The sequence below is a fragment of the Propithecus coquereli genome, unplaced genomic scaffold, assembly GCF_000956105.1.
Source record: "Propithecus coquereli isolate 6110/MARCELLA unplaced genomic scaffold, Pcoq_1.0 Scaffold1, whole genome shotgun sequence".
NCBI lineage: Eukaryota > Metazoa > Chordata > Mammalia > Primates > Indriidae > Propithecus > Propithecus coquereli.
In genome coordinates this window covers 912128-934827 of record NW_012133857.1, presented here as the reverse complement: position 1 = coordinate 934827, position 22700 = coordinate 912128, and the positions used below count along the sequence as shown (strand labels likewise).

Genomic DNA, 22700 nt, shown 5'->3' with positions numbered 1-22700 from the left:
TTAGCTGGGCGTAGTGGTATGCGCCTGTAGTCCCAACTACTTGGGAGGCTGAGGTGGGAGGATCACTTGAGCCCAGGAGTTAGAGGTTTCAGTGAGCTATGATGAGGCCACTGCACTCCGGCCTGGGTGACAGAGCAAGACCCTGTCTCAAAAAAAAAAAAATCGCTACTTCAGTCAATTGTAAAGGACTTTATACCACTTTGAAAATGCTTTTCTTTCTAATATCTTTACTTGACCATTTGTCTATGTGTGGTCTTAATTGGAGGACCTTTTCCCAAATGTTCTAGACTTTCCCCACATTAAAATTTCTTTACTATGGAACTTTCTTTTAGGTGACTCCATTGTTTTGCAAAGTTTCTTGCCCTGCTTTGATCATATTTTCACGACCGGATTCTCAACAGAAGTGTGGCAATCTGTAATTGAAAAGTTGGCAAAGAAAGGATTATGGCATGTAAGTAAAAGGAGATGGCTCTTTTATGGGGAAAGTACATGCTTGATTACTTGTTTTCTTGCTGTTGCACTGAGGAATTATAATTTATTTTATTTGTTTACCTTAATGCCAGAATAACTTTTAACTGGGATATCATTAAAGATGGAAAGTCATTGAGATAGATTAATCAGCAAGTTTTAAAGATAGGAAAAATGCTTAGATTGTGGCAATCTCACTCCTTGCTCTGTGTCTCCATTGTCATAAAGAAATGTAAAATCCAAATGCTAATGAGGAAAATAAATAATTGTACGTTCATCCTCACAATCTTTTTTATACTGCATTAGCTAGTGTAGGCCCAGATGACCTGTGTGCTGCTCACAAGGGTTTCTGTATGGTTTTAAACATTTGAATAGCGGCTAAGTGAGGTTGTAGGATCTGTGTTAGTCAGTTTTGCGTTACTATAAAGAAATACTGGAGGCTGTGTAATTTATAAAGAAAAGAGGTTTATTTGGCTTATGGTTCTGCAAGCTGTATAAGAATCATCGAGCCAGCATCTGCATCTAGTGAGGGTTTCAGGGAGCTTCTAATCAAGATGGAAGGTGAAGGGGGAGCAGGTGCATCATATGGTGAGAGCAGGAGCAAGAGAGAGAGGAGGTGATGCCAGACTCCTTTAGACAAATGGCTGTCCGTGAACTAATAAAGTGAACGTTATCTCAGGGAGGGCACCCAGCCATCCGTGAGGGATCTTCCCCCATGACCCAAATGCCTCCCACCAGGCCCTACCTCCCAACACCAGAGATCAGATTTCAACATGAGATTTGGAGGGGCCATATATCCAAACCATATCAGGGTAGGACCTGAACCTGCGGCCACGAATCTATGGAATGAAGGAGCAGATGGACTGTGGAGCCTGGACTTCTGTTTCACACAGATGTGTCCTTGAATCATAATCCTCCACTTACTGTTTTGGGCTTATTACTTCCTCTCTGAGCCTCATTGCCTCCTTTGTAAGTTGTATCATATAGACCTATTCTCTCAGGGTTTTGGTAAGCATTAGAAATAATGGACCAGAGCACCTGATGATAATATCAGCTAATATTTGTTGAAGGCTTTACAGTGTGCCAGGCATTGAACTAAGGAGTTTTGTAAGACCTGGCATATGCTAAGGACCCAGTGAACGATAGGTATAAGTGCTCATAAGAATGGGCTGGCCAAGGCAGGGAGTTTAGTTAGAAAGGGCCTGCTGGGCTTTCTAAAGCTGAGCAGTCCAGAAAAGTCACCAAGAGCAAGGGCAACCTGTTAAGGGCTGATCCAGGCAGGCTGAATGATGTTAGAATAGAGAATTAAGTATTTGGCAAGGTCATGGATTTCATTGGCAATGTAATGAAATCTATGGGGCTTTCTTTGCATGCTCAGACAATAATGTGTATAGTTTCCGGGGGCTCATGGGAAACCCCCTAAATTCCAGCTATGGGTGCCCTGAAGGTTATCCCCATATTAAAAGGCCTTGGGAGGGCAGGCAGCGGGGACGAGGAAAGCAGACTGGACTCTTAGGAAACCAAGAGTTGGAAATCCAGGGCCCTGTTAAAGGCATTTGAAATCTTTTTTCTTTGAATAAGATGGCTGGACTAAGAGATATATAAGGATCTTTCTAGCTTTATTTAAAAAAAAGTTCTGAAATTTTGTGATTCCAAGTGCTAGAGTGGATCTACGAGTAGGAAGCTTTGGGCCTTGCTAGCAGAAATATATTTCGATTTACAGCACCCAGGAAGGGACTCTGTTTCTTCTTCCCAGTGTGGGGTAGACATGACCTAGGTGGGGAGTGGAAGAATGGGAGCCAGGCAGCTCCTAATAGATTATCACCCCAGCCAGCCAAGGGAAGGCCCAGGAATCCAGCCTAGCCCAAGTGGCAGGTCTAACATCCTGCCTTCAGTGGGGCTCAGGTAATTCCCAAATATTGGAGACAGAGGCATCTTATAAAAGCCAGGCCAGCAATGGGAACTGTTAGAACCTAAACATATATCATCTGGGGTTGAGTGTGGGCAGTGGGGACTGCTTAGGGTGAACAGTTAAGAATGGGCATCAAACTGAAAGAAACTAGAAGCAAGATGTGGCCATAGGCTCAGTTTCTATAGTCCTGAGTCTACTGGCAAGAGCATACATGAGGGAGGTTGGAGCTGAGACTGCGTCTCCAGTCATGGTCGTACCAGAGCCTGGAATTTTTAGATTTTTTGGCATATGTAGATGATCACAATAGGGTCTTCTCAGGATGTGCTGTGATGTAGGGGAAGTTGCTTAACCTCTCTGGGATTCAGTCTCCTCAGTGACTTTAGACAGAGTCATCGGTTTAACAACTGGCTCTCTGAAAAAAAAGAAAAAAGTCCTGATTTGTAGCATTTGCCAATTTCCCTAGCGTAAATACTCTCGCCATGGCCAATTTCCAGGTGCTACTGTGACATACAGGACTTAGAGTTGGGAAAAGATATGCACAATCAGCTCACTAGCTGATAGGAGCCCGGTCCAGCACCCCACTCAGTAGGGTGTAATAGGCTCCAAATACTTGGGGCCTATGAAACTCTGATGTGCTGAAGAATTGATTGGGATGGGGTATTTCTAAAGGATTTGAGTTTTCTGCTGGCTAAGGCTTAAGAACTTTGCAGGGCATTACTTTATTTTTTTACCCTACTACCACTGTACTTTCTGAAATTCTGCATGACATCAGCTGCTCCTGTCCTCAGCAGGCTTTGAGGAAGTGGGAGGGACCTTAGCCCTCAGCAGGAACAGGAGGTTGGCTAGACAGAGACTTTGATTATCAGGGCTCAGGCTGAAAAACTTGGCAGGTAGCTTTAAAAAGGAGGCAAGGGTAGAGGGTGGGTTTTTTTTGTTTGCTTGTTTAAATGCTTAAAATAACCTTTCTGCTCTAGTAGCCTATGTGGGGAATGTTATTCCTACCTGTTCTTTTTCTTCTCTCCCACCAGTCATTTCTACTTCTGTCAGCGAGAAAAGACCGACTACCAAGAAATATCCATGTCCCAGAGTTATCACTGAGAAGTCTCTTTGAGGTAAGGTGGCTTCTTGAAACATATGGCTTCAAATCAGGCTACTTCAGCCTTGTATCTGTGACCTTCCTCTTCAACTGCCTCACCACAAATTTGTTATTTATAATAATCTTAGGCTTGGGCCACAGCTAATCTAGGTTTTACTGATTCCAAACTACGGGTGAAGAAGTTTGAAGTTTCATATTGATGTAGTGACTTTCATGATTCTTCCTGTGTGTGTTTTTTTCCCAGAAATATGTCTTCATTGGACTTTATGAAAAAATGGAACATGTTCCTAAGTTAGTCCAGTGGCTCATCTCCATTGGTGCAAGTATTGAGACCATAGGACCGCACCCTCTTCATTCCCTCATGCGACTCTGTATCCAAGCAAGTGAGTCTTCTCCCAGTTATATACCCTCCAGGCTGCCCTTCCAGCTCTGAGCTCTGGGCTCTGGGACTCTGCTGAGCTCAAGTGGAACTAGAATTTATCCCCTTGAATGTAGCATATTCAAATCATTTGAATATTCAAATTATTTGATTATTCAAATGAATGAAGCAGCAGGGAAACAGCATCATTTTTATTTCTCCTGGGACCTAGTAGCTACAGGAGGCCCAAACTGAAAGGATTCCATGTTCCTAGACAGATCCTGGCAGCAGGATGGAGACCTGGGACCCAAGGAGGGGATTTGGGACAGACACCTTTTGCTGGGCAGTACTCAGGAAAGCTGTGGAGTTTCCTCCTGCTGGCAAAGGCAGCTTTGGTCTTTTTCTTAACGTTCATTTTCTGGTGATTGCTGTGTTCTGGGACTGTGGCTGGGGGGATCTCAAGGGAAACATGGGCTATTGCTGGTACAATTTGGTTGTGATTCTTTTAAAGGACTGCTATTTTCATAAAATTCTTTTTTTTTAGAGAAAGGGTCTCATTCTGTTGCCCAGTCTGGAATACAGTGGCATGATCATAGCTCATTGCAACCTTCAATTCCTGGGCTCAAGCAATTCTCCTGCCTCAGCTTCCTGAGTAGCTAGGACTATAGGCATGTGCCACCATACTTGGCTAATTTTTAAAATTTTTTGTAGAGATGGGGTCTCACTATGTTGCCCAGGCTGGTCTCGAACTCCTGGCCTCAAGTGATCCTCCCGTCTTGACCTCCCAGGCGTGAGCCACCATGCCCGGCCCATAAAATTATTTTTTTTAAAGCTTCACCATCAAGTTATAGGATTTAGGATTTAAATTTTAAAATATTTTTGTTTTACATTAACACATACTCATATTTAAGACAGAAGTTTGTTTTTCTTTCCAGTATGTGGCATCACTGTTGGACTTTTGCCCATACCATTTTAGAACCAGAAGGGACCAAGAGAACTTGTTTAGTCTGTATCATCATATAGGCTGTATCATCTCCTGAGGAACGGGAAGAATGATGAGTTGGGACCCTCTTTGCTTTAACCAGATTTGTGCTGCCATTATCTGTTTCATATAGTGGGGAATCCATAAGATATTTTATTCTTACACAGTGGTGGATAAAACATTTAAAAGTAAAACCTGATTAAAAGCAATTTAATCTAACCCTTCCAGTTTCAAATTAGGAAACTAGAATGCCAAGAAGTGTACCTATGGTTATGAATGTCATGATTCCCCACTGTGTCTACTTTTTAAGTTCGCTCCCCTGGTTACAGATGGTATTGGTAAGAACAAGCCTTCAAGTTTATTCCTAATTCATTTCTCAGAAGACAACTCTGACATAGTGACAAATGGTGTCCACAGAGTTGGCAGAGGTTTGTGGCTTTCCAAGAGCTCAGGAGCTACAAAGAAGGAGTCTGGGAAAATAATTTAAAATGTGTGTCCTACTGATAGTGAAGTAGTAGGGTAAGCTAATCAGAGATACTGTCTTGATTAGTGAAGTGGAAACCTCTTCACCACCAGCAACCCCCACCCCCACCTGCTGTCAGTATTGGCTGCTAACAACTCACAGCTGCCCCCTTCACTCAAGAATTGCTCTTTGTCAACAGGAATGCTTCTTAGGGAGGTTCTCTCTGCACCTCGCCTTGCTCCCCAGGGGCATTCTGTAGCTCTTGACTGACATGGGGATTCAAAAGGCCAGCTCCCATCCCTCAGGGTGGGCCAAGGCTGTGGTGCAGTTCCTGCTCCAGAGCTCATCAGTGGGGTTGTGGGGTCGCCTGGAGCGACTCCAGCTAGGACCACTTTCTTGCTTAGCTCCCTCCCCTGCCCTGTCCTGCTTCCTTCCCTCTCTTTGTCCTGATACCTCTAGCTCAATCAGTCACATGTATAACAAACCCTGTCTCAGGCTTCTAGTGAACCTGATGTAACTCACTGTTTCAATTTACAAACTCCTGTGTCTCCCACACCTGTTTGTGGGGAGTGGCAACGTGTTGGAGTCCCCATTTGGTTACTTCAGTATGGTACACATTGACTCGCTTTGCTGATTTTCTGTATGTAGAAAATAACAGCAGTAAGTCATTTTAATTCCTTTTAGGGGAAAACCATCTTTTCAAGTGGTTAATGGACCACAAGCCTGAGTGGAAAGGCCGCATCAACCAGAGGGATGAGGATGGCTGCACCGTCCTGCACATTGTGGCCGCCCACTCCCCAGGCTACCTTATCAAGCGTAAGTAGCAACACCACGCCGGAGGGTGTGCCCTGGAGGGTGTGCCGTGGGCTGGATGGTTTCAGGCATTTGAAGGCCCACACAACCAACTGTCAGGTTTTACCCATTCCATCCTGTCGCTGGCTCAGGGGGTTAAACATGCTTGAGAGTGGGCTGTATGCAGAAAGGAGGTGAGGTGAGAGAAGGAAGAATTCTGGGCTCCATGTACTCTTTTCACCTTTAAATGGCTTCTGTGAGGTCAAATGACTAGGACATGGGCTTCTCGCCACATTTGTTCCCTCCCTCATCACATGGTTACTAGGTGCTATATTTTATGCCAAATCTGTGTTAGCTGCCAGAGATAAATTGTGAAGCAGACAGCAGACATGATTCTGCCTTTATGGTGCTTAGAGTTTAACACAGGAATTGCAGAGTTCCATACCCACTGGGGCCAGACAGGCCGCGTGAAAGAGTGAAGCTGGCACATGCAAGGAAAAGCTGCTTCTTTTGACACGGGTGTACCTTGTAGCCTGTGAAACGGGAAGACTGTGTTTACTCCCACAGAACTCTCTGAAGTCACTCATTTTACTCGAAACTCTGAGACCCCTCAGTTTTTGTTTTCTGTTTTGGATAGAGAATAACATTTTTTCCATAATGGTAATGGACTCTCAGCCTCAGTGGAAGGGAGGTGGCAGGGAGTGGTTATGGGGAGCTTGTGCCTGGTGCTGCCTCAGCCCACTGCTTATTAGGGGAGCCAGGCTGGGCTGTCATCTGCTGATGGCAAGAGATGTTGGGAATCTGGATTTTTAAAAACTGAAATCTCATGATTTTCAAATGTAAGCTCAGAATTAAACATGCCTGTGGACTAGACACAGCCCAAAGGCCTCCAGTTGGGAACCTCTGGTCAGCCGGGTAGGAAATTGCAGTTTTCTTTCTTTAATCTCAGGAGGAGTCCAAGTGAGGCTTGTTACTCTAATGTCATTCCCCTCTGAACTGGGACCCAGGAACCTATATCCAGGGAAACAGAAAAGGCATCCTATGGATTTTTTTTGAGCTTTATTCCAATATTATTCATATATATTATAATTCACCTGTTTAAAGTGTACAATTCAGCACTTCTTGCTATAGTGAGTTGTACAACCACCATCACAATACATTTTAGAACATTTTTTGTCATCCCCAAAAGACACCTCATATCCATTAGCAATCATTCCCCATTTCCCACCCTTGCAGCCCTAAGCAACCCCTTATCTACTTTTTGTCCCTATGGATTTGTCTATTCTGGACATTTCATATAAATGGAATAATATAATTTGTGACCTTTTGTAAATGGCTTCTTTCACTAGTGTATTTTCAAGGTTCATCTGTGTTGTAGAATGAATCAGTATTTCATTCTTTTTTATTGCTAAGTAATATTCTATTGTATGAATATATCACATTTTGTTGATTCATCCATCAGTTGATGAACATTTGGGTTGTTTCCACTTTCTGACTATTATAGATAATGCTGCTATAAACATTCATGTACACATATACAATTTAAAAATTTTTAGTAGTCATCTAAAAAAAGAAAATAGATGAAATTGATTTTAAAAATATATTTTATATAACCCATATATCCAAACTATTATCATTTCTTTTTGTAATTGATATAAACATTATTTATATATTTTCTATTCTTTTTTTGGTTGTTTGTTTTGTACTAATCTTTGAAAGCCAGCATGTATTTTACTCTTTTTCAGCATATGTCAATATGGACTAGCCACATTTCAAGTGCTTAATAGCCATATGTGGCTAGCAGCTACTATATTGGACAGCATACTTTTAGACTATTTCCTTTTTTTTTTGTATAAATTTATGGGGTACAAGTATAATGTTACATGCATAGATTGCATAGTGATGAAGTCAGGGCTTTTAGGAAATCCACCACTTAAATAACATATGTTGTATGTATTATGTAATCTCTGATCATCCACCCTCCCCTGCCCCCGAACCCTTTTGAGTCTCCATTATCTATTCCACACTCCACATTCATGTGTATATGTTATTTAGCTCCCACTTATAAGTGAGAACATGCAGTATTTGTCTTTCTGTGTCTGACTTGTTTCACTTGAGATAATGGCCTCCAGTTCCATCCATGTTGCTGGAAAAGACATGATTTAATTTTTTTATGGCTGAATAGTACTCTGTTGTGTATATACCACATTTTCTTTATCCGGTCCTCTGTTGATGGACACTTAGGTTCATTCCATATCTTTGCTATTATGAATAGTACTGAGATAAGCATATGGGTGTAGGTATTTTTTTATATAATTATTTCTTTTCCTTTGGGTAGATACTGAGTAGTGGAATTGTTAGGTTGAATGGTAGTTCTATTTTTAGTTCTTTCAGAAATCTCCAGGTGCTCACGTGGAGGTAATATTCATTGGGTGCTGGGCAGGTGGGAGGGGGGTGGAGGGGATGGGTAAACTCATAACTAATAGGTGCGGAGTGCACTGTATGGGGGATGGACACGCTTGTATCTCTGGCTTGGGTGATGCAAAGGCATTATATGTAACCAAAGTGTACCCCCATAATATTCTGAAATTAAAAAAAAAGAAAATAAATAAATCAGAATGAAGCACATTTTATACCCACCAGCATGGCTAAAGTGAAAAAAGGATAGACAGGGACAAGTATTGACAAGGATGTGGAAAAACTGAATCTTTTATACATTAGTGATGCGTAAGAAAAATGGTGTATCTGCTTTGGAAAGCAGTCTGACAGTTACTAAAAAAGGTAAACAGTTACCATAAGACTCAGAAATATGCACATAGGTATATAGCTAAGAGAAATGTAAACATATGCCAGAACAAAAACTTGCATATGATTGTTCACAGCAGCATTATTAACAATAGCCAAAAAAGTGGAAACAGCCCAAATCTTTATCAGCTGATAAATGGATAAACAAAATGTGGTATATCCATACAGTGGAATATTATTTAGCCATAAAAGGAAGTACTGGTACATGCTACAAATATGATGAACCTTGAAAATGTGCTAAGTGAAAGAACCTAGACACAAAAGGCTACATATTGCATGATTTAATTTATATAAAATGTCCAGAATAAAGAAATCCCTAGAGACAGAAAGTAGATTACTGGTTTCCAGGGGTTTGGGAAGGAGGAGTGGGGAGTGATTACTAATACATGTAAGATTTCTTTTTGGGGTGATGAAAATGTTCTGGAATTGGATAGTGGTGATAGTGGTGTAAAGTTGTACAACTTTATAAATATATCAAGACCCATTGAATTATATACTTTAAAATGATGAATTTTATGGTATGTGAACTATATCTCATTTAAAAAAATTTTAAAGGGAAAAAAATTGAAAGTTCATGCTCTTGGTAAAAAAAAAATTCAAAGAATTCAAAAGAATATATGATAAAAAGTAAATCCTTTTCTACAAAGTCAACTGCAAAAACATTTTTTGTGAATCTTGTCAATATATGTATTTATAAAGCCAATTTTCCCCTTTCAAATATAAATGTAAGCACACTTTACATTCTGTTCAGCAACTTGCTTCTTTCACTAAACAATGTATCTTAGCCATCTTTCCCTAATAGTACCTGCATAGCTATTTTGTTTTTTTTTAACAGCTCACAGAATTCTGTCTTGTGACCATATGCTACTCATGGATGTTTAAATGTTTTTTAGTTTATTTTGCAATTGAAAATGATGCTCAGAGACCATTCTTCTACACATATCTTTGTGAATCAATGGGAATGTATTTGTAGGGTGATTTCCTAGTTGAGGAATTGTTTGTTTGAAGGATTTGTACATTTTGTTTATTTGGATAAATTTTAATTTTAAACATATTACATTAAAAAATCAGAAGGTACAAAAGGTATACATTGAGAGTCTCTATCCTACATTTGTCCTTTAGCCACCGAGGAATGAAGATTATTAATGTCTTATGTTTTCTTCTGTAAATATTTTATGATATACAAATAAAAACATATGTGTTTAAGAAGTTAGCATATTGCTATGTATTTTGATTTTGAAAGCTGTTGCTAACTTGAGCCCCAGAAAAGTTGTGCCAACATTGCCTGAGATTATCTCCATCTCAAGTATTTTTTGGTACATAAATTCTCCAGATTCTTTAATAATGGCCTGAATTTTAAATCCACCATTTGAAGTAATTGCAGCATCAGTAGGCCTTTAGAAATCTTCAGTTCTGCTGGTATTTTGGTAGGTACTGGCTGTTATGATGGTCCCACTGGCTCTGGTACATAGTGATTTGAGAGGCCCAGAAAGGCAGTCTCAGGAACTCACCAGCAGGGCCTAAAGCCTAGAAATGGTCATCTCCTAGAATTGAAGAAGTGAAGATGGTTTGGGGCTAGTTGCATCTGTCTTGGTTCCTAGCTACAGACATGCAAACTGATTGAGTAAGAAAGGGAATTTATTGGCTCATATGACTGAAGAGTCCAGAGTTTGGCCCAGGTGCTCACTCCAAAGGTGTCCTCAAGAATCTGTCTTGCCTCTTAGCTCTGTTTTCTTCCATGTTAGGTTCATTCTTAGGCAGGCTCTCTTTCATTTGAGGCTGACAGAACCTTCCGGCTTATTTTCTGCCAAATTGTCAGTCTCATTCCCAATCAATATTTCAGTAAAAGTCCTATGGGTGTGCCTTAGTGGCCAACTTTGGTCACATGTCCTCTATGAACCAACCACTAGAGCCAGAAGGATGGAATGATCTGATTGGCTAAGTCCTGGTGCGGCCTTAGCTCCCGGAGGTGGAGGGGTGGGACAGAGCCTGAGGAATGTGATGATCTGAATGGCTAGATCCTGGTGAGGAATGATCTGATTGGCCAGATCCTGGTGAGGCTTGGGACAGCCAGAGGATTCTGAGAGGTCTAATTGGCCAGACCCTGGTCAGGTGTTAGCCCCTGGAGCTGCGACAGTGGTGGAGGATGTTGTGGTGACGGACTTGTTTGTCTGGTGTTCATTCCATCAAATGAGGTAGGCTGAGGAGGAAGAGGTACTTTCTCAAAGGAAAACTGGATTGTTCTCAGGAAAACTAGCCAGGCAAAAAAATAAGTCTAGTTTGTTAGTTGTCTTCAAATTTTGCTTCCTTATCCCCTTAAAGAATTTTGAAAACCTATGTACCTCTTTACATGTTTTTAAATTGACATCTAGAGTTTTTTTATCTGTGAGTCTAAATAATTGTAAGAAAAGGTAATTTTTAGATTTTGTACATGTTGATATTTTAAAATAAAACGGTTAATCTTTACTTGTATATAATAGAATATAATATAATGCCACAGAAATTTGATATCCTCCAACATCCATTTTAAAAAGCATGGACATTGGTCTCTGAGAATTTTTATTGCTGAAAAAAGAAAAAAATCTTGGACAAGTTCTTTAATAGTCAAAAATTTCAACTTGTGCATTCCTCTTTTTGGATCATATTTCCAGTTTACTTTTCTAAAAGAAGTTTTCTCTAATATATTTTATGCTTAAACATCTTATAGATCATCCAGTGATACTCTTCTAGAACAAATATACTTGTATAACTACTTTTAAAACATTTCTGTTATTGTAAGGCCCTAAGGGTTAAATTTTTTCTGGATTGAATTATTACTAAAATTATTACTACATAGCTTATCTAAACAACATAAATATGGTAAAATTTTCTCTAATTATTAAACATAAAAATTTAATTTTGGAGGTAGGTAGGTAGTGGATTATAGTGCCTTTTAAGAGGGGTTTGCAGGCATCAGTTAGTTTTAATTGTCCCGTGGGTTGATACCCTGAAGGTCGGGAGTTTTTACCTCCTTTGGAGTAGTGTACTGTAGTAATTGTATTAGTTTTCTATGTTATGTAACAAATGACCATACACTTAGTGGCTTAAAACAATACCCATTTATTAGCTCACAGTTCTATAGGTCAGTAATATGGCATGGTGTTCTGAGTTTTCTGGTCATTGTCTTGCAAGGCTGAAATCAAGGTGTTGGCTTTGGCTGTGTTCTCATCTGGAGTTGTAGACCATCTTTCAAGTTCACATGGTTGTGATAGAATCCAGTTTTTTGACTGAGGTTACCATTTCCCTACTGGCTAGCAGCCAGGGGCTGCTCTCAGCTTCTACAGGCCACACACATACCTTGTTCTGTGGTTCCCTATATTCTCAAAACCAGCAGAGGAGAGTTTCTTGTTCATCAACTCCCTCTCATACTTCCAATCTCTGAACTCTTCCATCTCTGACTCTCTGACTTCTAGAATGTTGACCTTTAGGACTCATGCGATTAGGTCAGGCCCACCTAGGTAATCTCCCTATCTTCAGGTCAGCTGATTTGGGACCTTAATTATTTTTGCAGAGTCTCATCACAGCAGAACTTAGATTAGTATTTGATTGAATAACAGGGAGAAGATGTGTCTACACATCTGCGAATTCTGCCTGTCACAGTGGGATTCTCCATGGGTAGGAAGTATGACTTTATTTTAAAAAATTTTTGTAAAGTGGGAGGACAGTTTCTGACTGGGGAGATGGGGAAGGAGAACCCCATGAGCAGGATGATACCTGGAATAAAGGTGCCTTATCAGGAGGTGAATTTTAGGAAAGCTTATGTATGAAAGTTGGCGATCAGGCACTGATTTGTTTAACTCTCTCTGCCTACGTAAGTCTTTGTGTAGCCCTAGGGATATACCTATTTCAATCTGAAAATTGTCATATCTGTGATCACAGAGATACCTTAATAGACACATCAGAGCAGCAAATGGAGTTGACAGCCAGAGGGTTGGGGCTGGGAGGGTGGTAACAGTGACAACAAAAAACTCCTGATGCCAAAGCAATTGCCACTTTCTTCTCCTGTCCCCAGACGGGCTTTTTTTCTGGAAGAATATTCTGTTTCCTCTCTAGGGAATAAAGAAATCTGAAGTCACAGCTTGCTGTTATCCTTACAGCTGTAACTGTTGCCTAGTAACCAGATTCCCCCTCTCCTAGCTTGTTGCCAAGGAGAGGGGAGAAAGGTAGAGAGGAGCGCACTTCTGAACCTTTTAAAAGCCATTGTCCTTCCCACTCCATACAGAACTCTTTGCTTCAGGGGAGTTGGGTGGCCTGCCCCAAGCCTGGCAGTTCAGGTTCTATAAACAGAGGGACCCTGGTCCTCTTACCCTGGGCTGCTCAGGCAGGGAACTGGGAAGAAGAGCACTCATGGGGACATCTCCTTACAGAAGGAACCATGACAATCCCCACTTCTCATTTTGGCCTGCCCTAGGACAAACAGAGGATGTGCAGATGCTCCTGCGCTTTGGAGCAGATCCCACTTTGCTGGATCGACAGTCTCGGTCTGCTGTGGATGTCCTGAAGAGGAATAAAAACTTCAAAGCCATCGAGAAAATCAACAGTCACTTGGAAAAGCTGGCTATGTGTTCTAAGGACTTGTCAGGTACAGCTTCCAGTGGATTAACTTTTGGGGGGCTTAAAATTGATTCTGTGATATTAAATACAAATCAGTTTTTCTCTTCTTGGCACACGTGATGGAAGTGAGACCTCCCAATCTTTGGAAAACTTGTTCACTTTTTTGGAAGATAGAATGAGACAACTCTTATATAGAGAGCATCTGCGAGATTCTGGGAACTTATCCATGTCTACCTTTGGACAGTATGGGTAATTTTTTTCATGCATGCACATAGAAAAAAAAGCAAAAAATTGAGACAGAATAGGACATAAAAATCATGCCTACTTCTCAGAAACAATTACTGCCAATAATTTAATATACACTTACATATCTATTTCTTGATTTACCACTTTGGGACAGCATCTGTTGACAGACTCTGCTATATAAGATGAAGGGCTTGGCTGTGTCAGTCCTACTTGTTGGATTTTGTCTAGTAATGTTATTTTTATCATTAAAATTCTATTTCTTAACTGTAAGTTTTCTATGTTTCATCTTTAGATAGATTCTAAAAATCGAAAACCAGTGAATGGCATTTGCATGGTGGTATGATTATGTAAATATAATTCTTTCTACAACTAGTAACATGACTGGACCCATAGAACAGAATCACCAAATGTCCCAAAAACTTGCTCTTTAAATGTCATACCCTTTAAGCATCCCAGTTTAATGAAACATATAGATATTTTTATGCTTCCTGTAGTTACACTCATATATGACTCTTGTGGCCCATGTTATCTACGTAGATTTCTTTCTTGATCTGCTAGATTACCTACTTAAGTAAGTTTTTTATGGATGAGGCATGAATAGTAGACTTAAGGAGTTTGAAAATGTTTTTGAAAATGTCTGTATTTTATCCTCATATTGATTGATAATTTATCTGAACATAGGCATTGTATTTCATCCATAGTGAGTTGTATTTCCCTCCATATTTTAACATCTTTGAAACTGGAATGTGTTTTACAATCAGTGACATGTCATAGTTTAAAGGCAGTTTTTTTTAGTGTGTTTATCAGTCCTTAGTATTTTATATTTATGAAATACACAAATAAATCTTATTCTTCACAACTTTGAAGAAATTGTTTTATTGTCTTCTAGCCCCCATTGCTACTGATGAGAAGTCAGATGTTAGTCTCATTTTTTTTTTTTTCCTTTCTAGGATTTTCTCTGTCCTTGGAATTCTGAAATTTCCCTGAGATGTATCTAGATGTATCTAGATTCTTCTTGCTTGGTACCTGTTGATCCCTTTAAATCTATCTGTCTTAGCTCAGGGAAGTTATCTTCTATTATTTGTTCCCCTCCAGTGGCTCTTTTCTCTCTTTGCCATTACTGTTAAATGGTTGAGCTTCTTGAATTCATAGCACATGTCTCTCTACTTCTTCCTAATATTCTTTATCTCCTTTCTTCTTCCCAGGTCTTTAACTTGGTCTTTAGCTTTTCCTTTTGCAATTCAGCTTGTCCATTGCTGCATTTTTTAATTTGGCAAATCATAGTTTTAATTTCTAAGAACTCTTTCTTATTCTGATTTTTTCTTATCTGTAGCAGCTTATTCTTGTTTTACATTTGCCACATCTTCTTGAATTGCATTTAAGAAAATTAATGAGAATTAAAAGAACTGTCTCCTCTCTGCTCCAAATTATTTATGTTACTTTTGGAGTTAGTTGACTCATCTTCTTGTCTCTTTTTTGTGCTATTGCTTTCCCCTAATTATCTTCTGATTTTTGGATGGTTTGTATTTATGATTGAAGGACTAGGTTGATTAATATTTAGTAGGTGGTTAGCGTGCATTTCCTGCAGTTATTTATACATGTTTCCCTGGAAACATTCCCTCCCTTGAATGGGCAAGTGGGTAGCAAGTTGAAGGCAGCCGGTAGGGGATGTGTATTGGGCTGGGGATTCAGTCTGACAGGCTGGGCATGGAAGCTGCTTTTTAAACACTTCTCCCCCACCTTCCATCTCCCCATTTATGTTTTAATTTTATTTATGTATTTTAAATATCTTCTGTCATTTCCATGAGACCATAAGAATGAGGAAATGTATTTGCAGAGTCCTCTTTTTTTTGATGTTCTTTTAAAGAATGACATACCATGTTTAGTTTGTAAACGACCTCATGTTTTAGGGAATTGTGATTTCTTCTGTGAGGTAATATTATTAATAAGCTATTGTGAAATGCTTTCTGAGAGCTTGTGCATGTAATCTCGGTTTCAGATGGTTTCCACAAATTGAGAAATCAAAAGTAACAGGTTGCTTTGCCAATGAATCTCCAGGTTTTAAAATAACAACAAAGGACCACTAGTTAGTGGTAGAAAATGGCTGATTTGCTTGCAAATTTATCTTTTATTAATTTTAATCTTAATTCTTAAAATACTGTGTATATTCTCTTTAGTGTTGCAATCTTTAGCATAAGTCATTCATTTTTGTTTAGTTTTTAAAGTTTTGATTTTTTTTGGTTTTCTTGTATAGTAGAATCTTTGGATATCTGGTAATCCTAGAAAACACCTCATCTTCTGAGACAGGGTTCTTGCTCTCCCTTCTACTCTCTTCTTCACCAGTTAAATCTGGAGCCAGAGTTTAGAACCAAGAGAAGAGACTGTAGAATCTCAGCTTGTTCCCTTATTATTCATTAGAGTTCAGCTGCACTTGCTTGGCAGAAAAGCATGCAGGAGAGGAATGTACATCGTCCCAGGCTTGTCATTCAGCTCACTGGGGAGCCTCTGATGGCACTGGGTACAGTCAAGCCTAAAGCCCCCGATACTCCATGGTAGACTTGTTGAATGTTCGATTACTTTAAAGTTTTCCAGACCATTGACCACAAAGATTTTCTTGCCATGCTAGAGGAATATTATAAGCCTACAGAGAAACATTGAGTTAAAAGTGAAAGGAACTAATAAAAATCTAAAAAGAAGAGGATGAAAGTTAATCAGGAAGGGCTAGCAAGATAGAATCTTCCTATATTTCCCAAAGAACTCTTAGCAGTGGAACCCTTGTAGAAGTCAGTCTCTGAATGTGACCTCTGTATGTAATGATCTCTGAATGGAATTATATACTGAATATCACTGTTCCTTTATACCTACATAGAGTCATATGCATACATTTTGTTTCTAAGATTTTGCAAGTTGCACAAACTTTAAAACCTAAGGTGGAGCTAGGGAATCTTTCTAGACCAGGTCTATACAATATAATTTTCTGAGATGATGGAAATATTCTGTACCTACTCTGTCTGATATGATAGCTGTTATTTACATGTAGCTGTTCAGCAGTTGAAACGTGTAAGGCTTGTGCATCTGAGAAACCAAAATTTAATTTTCTGTAATTAACTTTAAGTTAATGGCCACTGTATGGGACAGTGTAGTTTTAGACCTTATCCCCTAAAAGGTCCTTCTGTCAAGAGTAGTAGCTGAGAAGACAGTAGGAAAGTCAAAGGAGAGGGCCCTGGGCCATGGGAATGAAGGTGGATCTACTTTTTTTTTTTCCTTATTTTCTGATAGAGATAGGCTCTCACTATGTTTCCCAGGCTGGTCTTGAACTCCTGGCCTCAAGCAGTCCTCTCAGCTTGGCCTCCCATAGTGCCAGGTTTATAGGAGTGAGCCAGAGTGCCCAGCCTCTATTTTGTTTTTGTGAACCTTAATCCCTCCCCATTCTCATCCATTTAAGGGACCCATGGAAGCATTATCTTTGGGAAGAGCTGCTACTACGGGTTTGTACCCTTGTTCTTGACCAAGGAGTCTGACTCGACTTTTTTTTTTTTAACATCTGTGCTACTGAGTACAGCACCATTAGGACGTAGGTTGTTTTGTACCTAGATGAATGAACATTCCAATTTATAGGCTAGGATAAAATATGCTTTCTCCCATGATTCTTCCTAAAGGTAACTGTACCCCATTTTCCCGATTTCTTTGGATAGGGCTACTTTTGACATCTGGATGAGAAATAAAGCCTGAGAAATGAAGGATCTTGCTGAAGATTTCTGCTGTTCTCTAAACCAGTGCTTCCCCAAGTTAACATGCATACAAATCATTTGGGAGCCTTTTAAAATGTACGGTTTCATTCAGCAGGTTCAGGATGAGACCTGGGATTATGCATTTCTTACCAGCTGCCATGGGATGCCAGGAACCACTTTGAGGAGCAAGACTTTAATCCTAAATAGTCAAGATTATAGAACTGTCTTTACTCGCCTTTCATGGTCACCACCAGATGGCAACATGTCCACTTTCTTTAGCTGTTGTTGCTATTCAGCTTGTTCCTTAGGGCCAAGAACAGCAAGATTGGAGCCTTTGTTTTTTTCACGATTGTTTGTGATCTTCTCTCTGATTCACTAGTGATTGGCCTTTTCTTCGAGAGTGTGCTCAAATCCAGGCCTCTGAATCCTTTTCTCTGGTCCTTCAGTGGGAAGCTAGCTGCTTTCTGTTCTGTGCTCAGGACCAGGGCCATGCTCGTTTTCAGTATATGCAGGCATGGGGTATTGACTTATAAGATGTTTATCATCATTTCTTTTTTATAAAACCAATATTTTTATTTTTTAAGAAAATTTATGAATATAGGAAAAAATTCTCTATAAACCCACCTACTATAAAAATTATTTGTGATTTTTGCAATTTAGTTTTATTACATGCATTTAGGGTTATACATTTTTATTTTCTTTTATAAAAATGGGTTGAGTATATAGATATAAACTGATAAAAATGTGTGTAATAAAACTTAAGAGTTTTGCGTTTTATAGCTTGAGAGGAAGATTTTGGACGAAAATGAGATCTCTCTTTTTGAAATGGTTTGTTTCTATTCCCTAATACTTCCAAGCACTGTTGCAACTTCTGAAGATCTTTTTTTAAATTTTTTTAAGAAATGGGGTCTTGCTTTGTCACCCAGACTGGAGTGCAGTGGCACGATCATAGCTCCCTGAAGCCTTGAACCTGGGCTCAAGCAATCCTCCTACCTTAGCCTCTCGTGAGAACCACCATGCCCAGATAGATCTTTTTAATTTTTAATATCAAATCTGCTTATATATACAGTAAGTCCCCACTTAAGTTCTTCTAGAAAGATGTCAATAGGTAATTGGAAACTGTGACTTCAAGCAAAATGACACATGATGAAACCAGTTTTATCATCAGCTAACTGATATAAATAAATAAGAGTTAAGTTCCTAAAGCATATTTCCTATCACAAAAACATTACCAAACTTATAAAGACCAAAACAATTCTAATATTAAACATTGAAATAAATATGAGCAATACATACATTTAAGAATGATTAATACAAACAAATAAGATAATTATTTACCCAGTGATTCCAGTTTAGGATTTTAGGTAGTCAGAGCCTCTACCAGCAGCTGAGAGTACGAGGCAGGAAGCAGCCCTGGACAGGAGGCCATCCCATTGCAGGGCACACTCACCCCCACACTCACTCACACTGGGACAATTGAGACACAACAATTCACCTAATGTGTACATCCTTGGGATGTGAGAGGAAACCAGAGTACCAGAGAAAACTCACACAGACAAGGAGAGTATGTGCAGACTCCACACAGATATTGCCAGGACATCAATGTTTATAACAAAAGGACATTGAACAAAAACGACTTTGAGGACCAGTTACTTCAGGAATGTTATTCCAGGTACATTGTGGAATGGCTAAATCAAGCTAATTAACATATCTGTTACCTCATATACTTCTCATTTTTTTATGGTGAGAACATTTAGAATCTACTTAGCAATTTTCAACAATACAATACATTGTTATTAACTATAGTCACCATATTCATTAGATCTCTTGAACTTACTCCTCCTATCTAACTGAAATTTTGTATTCTTTGACAGATATCTCCCTGATCCTCCCCCCTAACCCCTGGTAACCACCATTCTACTTTCTGTTTCTGTAAGTTCAACTTTTTTCGATTCCACATATAAGTAAGATTATGTGGTATTCGTCTTTCTGTGCCTGGCTTAGTTGACTTAGCATAACGTCCTCCAGGCTCATCCATGTTGTCACAGATGAAAAGATTTCCTTCTTTTTAAATGCTGGATATATACTATCCAGTGTGTATGTATATATATACACACACACACACCACATATATATATACACACACCACATTTTCTTTATCCATTCATCCACCGATGGATACTTAGATTGATTCCATATCTTGGCTATTGTGAATAATCCTGCAATGTACATGGGAATGCAGATATCTCTTTAACATACTGATTTCATTTCCTTTTGATTTTTATTGTTTTAAAAACATGATGAAACTATATTCAAGACACACACACTTGTCAAGCTAAGTTTGTTCTGTGTGCCATCACTTTCTAGCTTATACTCAAAGAGTCTGAACATCCTAACAGAAAGGATGCTTAGAAAATATGACTCCTTCCCTCACACACCCACACTCACTCATCCTGGGGCAGTTTAGACACACCAGTTCACCTAACATGCACATCTTTGGGATGTAGGAGGAAACAGTCCCCAGAGAAAACCCACACAACTATGAGGAGAATGTGCAAACTCCACACAGTGGCCTTTGCTGGGAATTGATTTGTTTTCTCATCAATGTTATAATAAGATGACATTGAATGAAATGTTATTCGAGGACCCATGGTATTTGCTAAGTAGGATCATTGTAGAAAATTTGTAAAAATATAGTTTTATATAAAAAAAAATTTGTTGTAATTGCACTTTGGCATATTTTTATTCAGTCTTTTGTTGTTGTTTAGTACTTACATAGTCATCTTTTAAAACACTGTGATTATAATGTATAAGCTACTTTGTATCCTGATGTTTCTTTTGTCTCTTATTAAGCTTAGAGGAAATTTAGAAAAAAAACCAGAAAAGTTTAGTGAAATAAATAAATCACCCACAGCCTTCCTTCCCAGGGATACCGTTTGTCAGTATTGAGCAACTTTCCTTCTATATCATTCTTTGATTTCTTTCCTGATGTTTGGAGCTTTCTCTGATCTGTAACTGCCTTCTTAACTAGTCTGAACCATGTAATCATGTATTTATTATACAGCTGCATCTAATTGTCTGTGTTCTTGTACTTGGTACATTTCTATTCCTTTTCATGTGATTTTATACTAATTTTCCCGTGGGAAGAATGGTATTTCTGAAAAGCTTTTGGTGGCATGGTGCAGGGAGACAAGCAGCAAGTTTCCATCAGCTTGATATTGAAGCTCGATATCTCCTTTACCAAGGGTACTATTTCTTCTGTACCATGAGTTTTCATTGTTTTTCGTGCCTTCATAGTTATTTTAGGGTGAAGGTGGGAGGGCACGGTCCAAGAGTACAAGCCAGATATTGTTGTACCACACACGTTTTTCATCTCAGAGTGAGCTTCCAGCTAAGGTGATGTGGGTCTTCCTTTGCCAAATGATTATCATTTTCTCTTTGGAGGTTAGTGTGATAGTGAATCCTGTTTCTGCCTGGCATCTGAAGCTTTAGAGAGAGCATGAATATTTGCCCCAGAAGTGGGTATGTGTATGTTTTGGCCGTTCTGACTTGATTTGTTGAAATGTGATCAGATGTGTATCAGAAGATGCAGCAGATAATGGAGCTCTTTCTGGATCTCCTTGGATCCCTTTTACCATTTCTGTGTGCTCCCTAATAATTGGCGTGCCTTCACTTTGAAAAGCCAGCACCTAAGGCTTGTTCTCAAGGGAATGGCTTTGGGCTTATAAAGACTGTTTTGCTCATGCTCCTTCAAACCAGAAGTACCTGGTAATTTACATTCTCTCAAAGCAGCCTGTAGTAAGTGATTGATAGATATTGAGTCCATATGAAAGCCCATTTCCCTTGCCTTGCGTGAGGACAACTATGAGGTGTGACATACTCCAGAGCTTCCCTGTGGGATCAGGCTGAGGTCTCCCTCTGTTGGACTTTGCTGGAGCTCACACACTTGCTTGGCTTCCTCACTCACCCCTATCCTACTTACCCTACTCCCTTACTGGTCTTACTCTTTTTAATAAACTACTTGCACACAAATCCTTGACTTAGGGTCTGTTGCTGGGGAACCTGAATAAAGATAGGATACTTTTAATTTCTTTCCCATTTTCCAAAGTTCATCTCTTTTAAAGTGTTCTCAGTCTGGTAGAGCATGACATTGGATGTTCATTCATCTCTTCACAACCATGATAGCCCTTCTACTGTGGGCCAGGTGCTTTTCATTTGGTGTGGAAAAAAATAATCCAGTTTTACTCCCCTATCTTTTCAGTAAGATTCCATTTTAACTAAGAATGCTTTTTGAGTGTATAATCTGATACCAAATGAAGAGTTTGTCCTTTTTTAACACTTCATCAGTAGGTGTTTTTTCATCATGAGATGACTACTTTCTTAAATAAATTGAACCAAGGGGATACTATTTTTCCTTTGTTAGCCAGAGAGATGGCTCCTTACTAACTTGACATTTTCCACTTGCCTATAAGCCCTAGAAGTTTGGGGGTCTGGCACGTAGTTGGATGTTGCCATTGTGTTAAGCTGTCTTCCTGCTGTCACTTCCTGAATTGTTCTATCAATTATATATTGCTGAATAACAAAATAACTCCAAAATTTAGTGGCTTAAGACAACAAGCATTTATTTAGCTTGTGATCTTGCAGGTCAGCAGTTTTGGCTGGGCTGTTCTATGGCCTTACCTGAACTCCCTCAAGTGTCTGCAGTCTTTGCCGGGTTCTTTCACTTTTATGCAGCCTCGGTTTGGACACCCAGGCTGATTTCTCTTTGTTCTATATTGTCTGTTATCGCTCAGCATGCTATAGACTTGTTCACATGGTAGAGGCCAGTGTCTCAAGAGAGCCAATAGACTTATACAAGGCTTCTTAGCACAAAAAATCACATCTACTGCATTTTGTTGGTCATAGCAAGTCATGAAGCCAAGCCAAAATCACTTCTTGATGGGAGGAGCAGCAAAGTCACATTGCAAAGCATGTGGATACCTGGAGGGGTGAAGAATTGTGGTTATTTTTGCGATCTACTGTAGCTGCAATTTCTGTATTCGGAAGCATCACCTGGTACTGTTTTGTAGGACTCAGCGATGGTGATGGGCCCACTTGTGATAGCGACGTTTTCAGGAAGGCCTTGGAGCAGCTGGTGAAGTACATGAACTCAGGAGACCAGTTATTGCATAAAAACTTTCTGAAGGAAGAGGTAGTTCAGAGGTTCTTGTGCCTGCTTTCTTCTCTGCAAGGTAATTTTTTTCACAGCATTCAG

General features: G+C 39.5%; 1 protein-coding gene across 1 annotated transcript in view; it reads left to right on the top strand.

Moving 5' to 3' along the window:
- TRANK1 (tetratricopeptide repeat and ankyrin repeat containing 1) overlaps nt 1–22700 on the top strand; it is a 69689-nt gene that overhangs the window by 10021 nt on the left and 36968 nt on the right. The window contains exons 4-9 of the mRNA XM_012642987.1: nt 333–451; nt 3409–3492; nt 3721–3859; nt 5964–6095; nt 13327–13497; nt 22516–22677. Of these exons, the coding sequence (XP_012498441.1) occupies nt 333–451; nt 3409–3492; nt 3721–3859; nt 5964–6095; nt 13327–13497; nt 22516–22677 (807 nt within the window). The remainder of the gene's footprint in view (nt 1–332; nt 452–3408; nt 3493–3720; nt 3860–5963; nt 6096–13326; nt 13498–22515; nt 22678–22700) is intronic.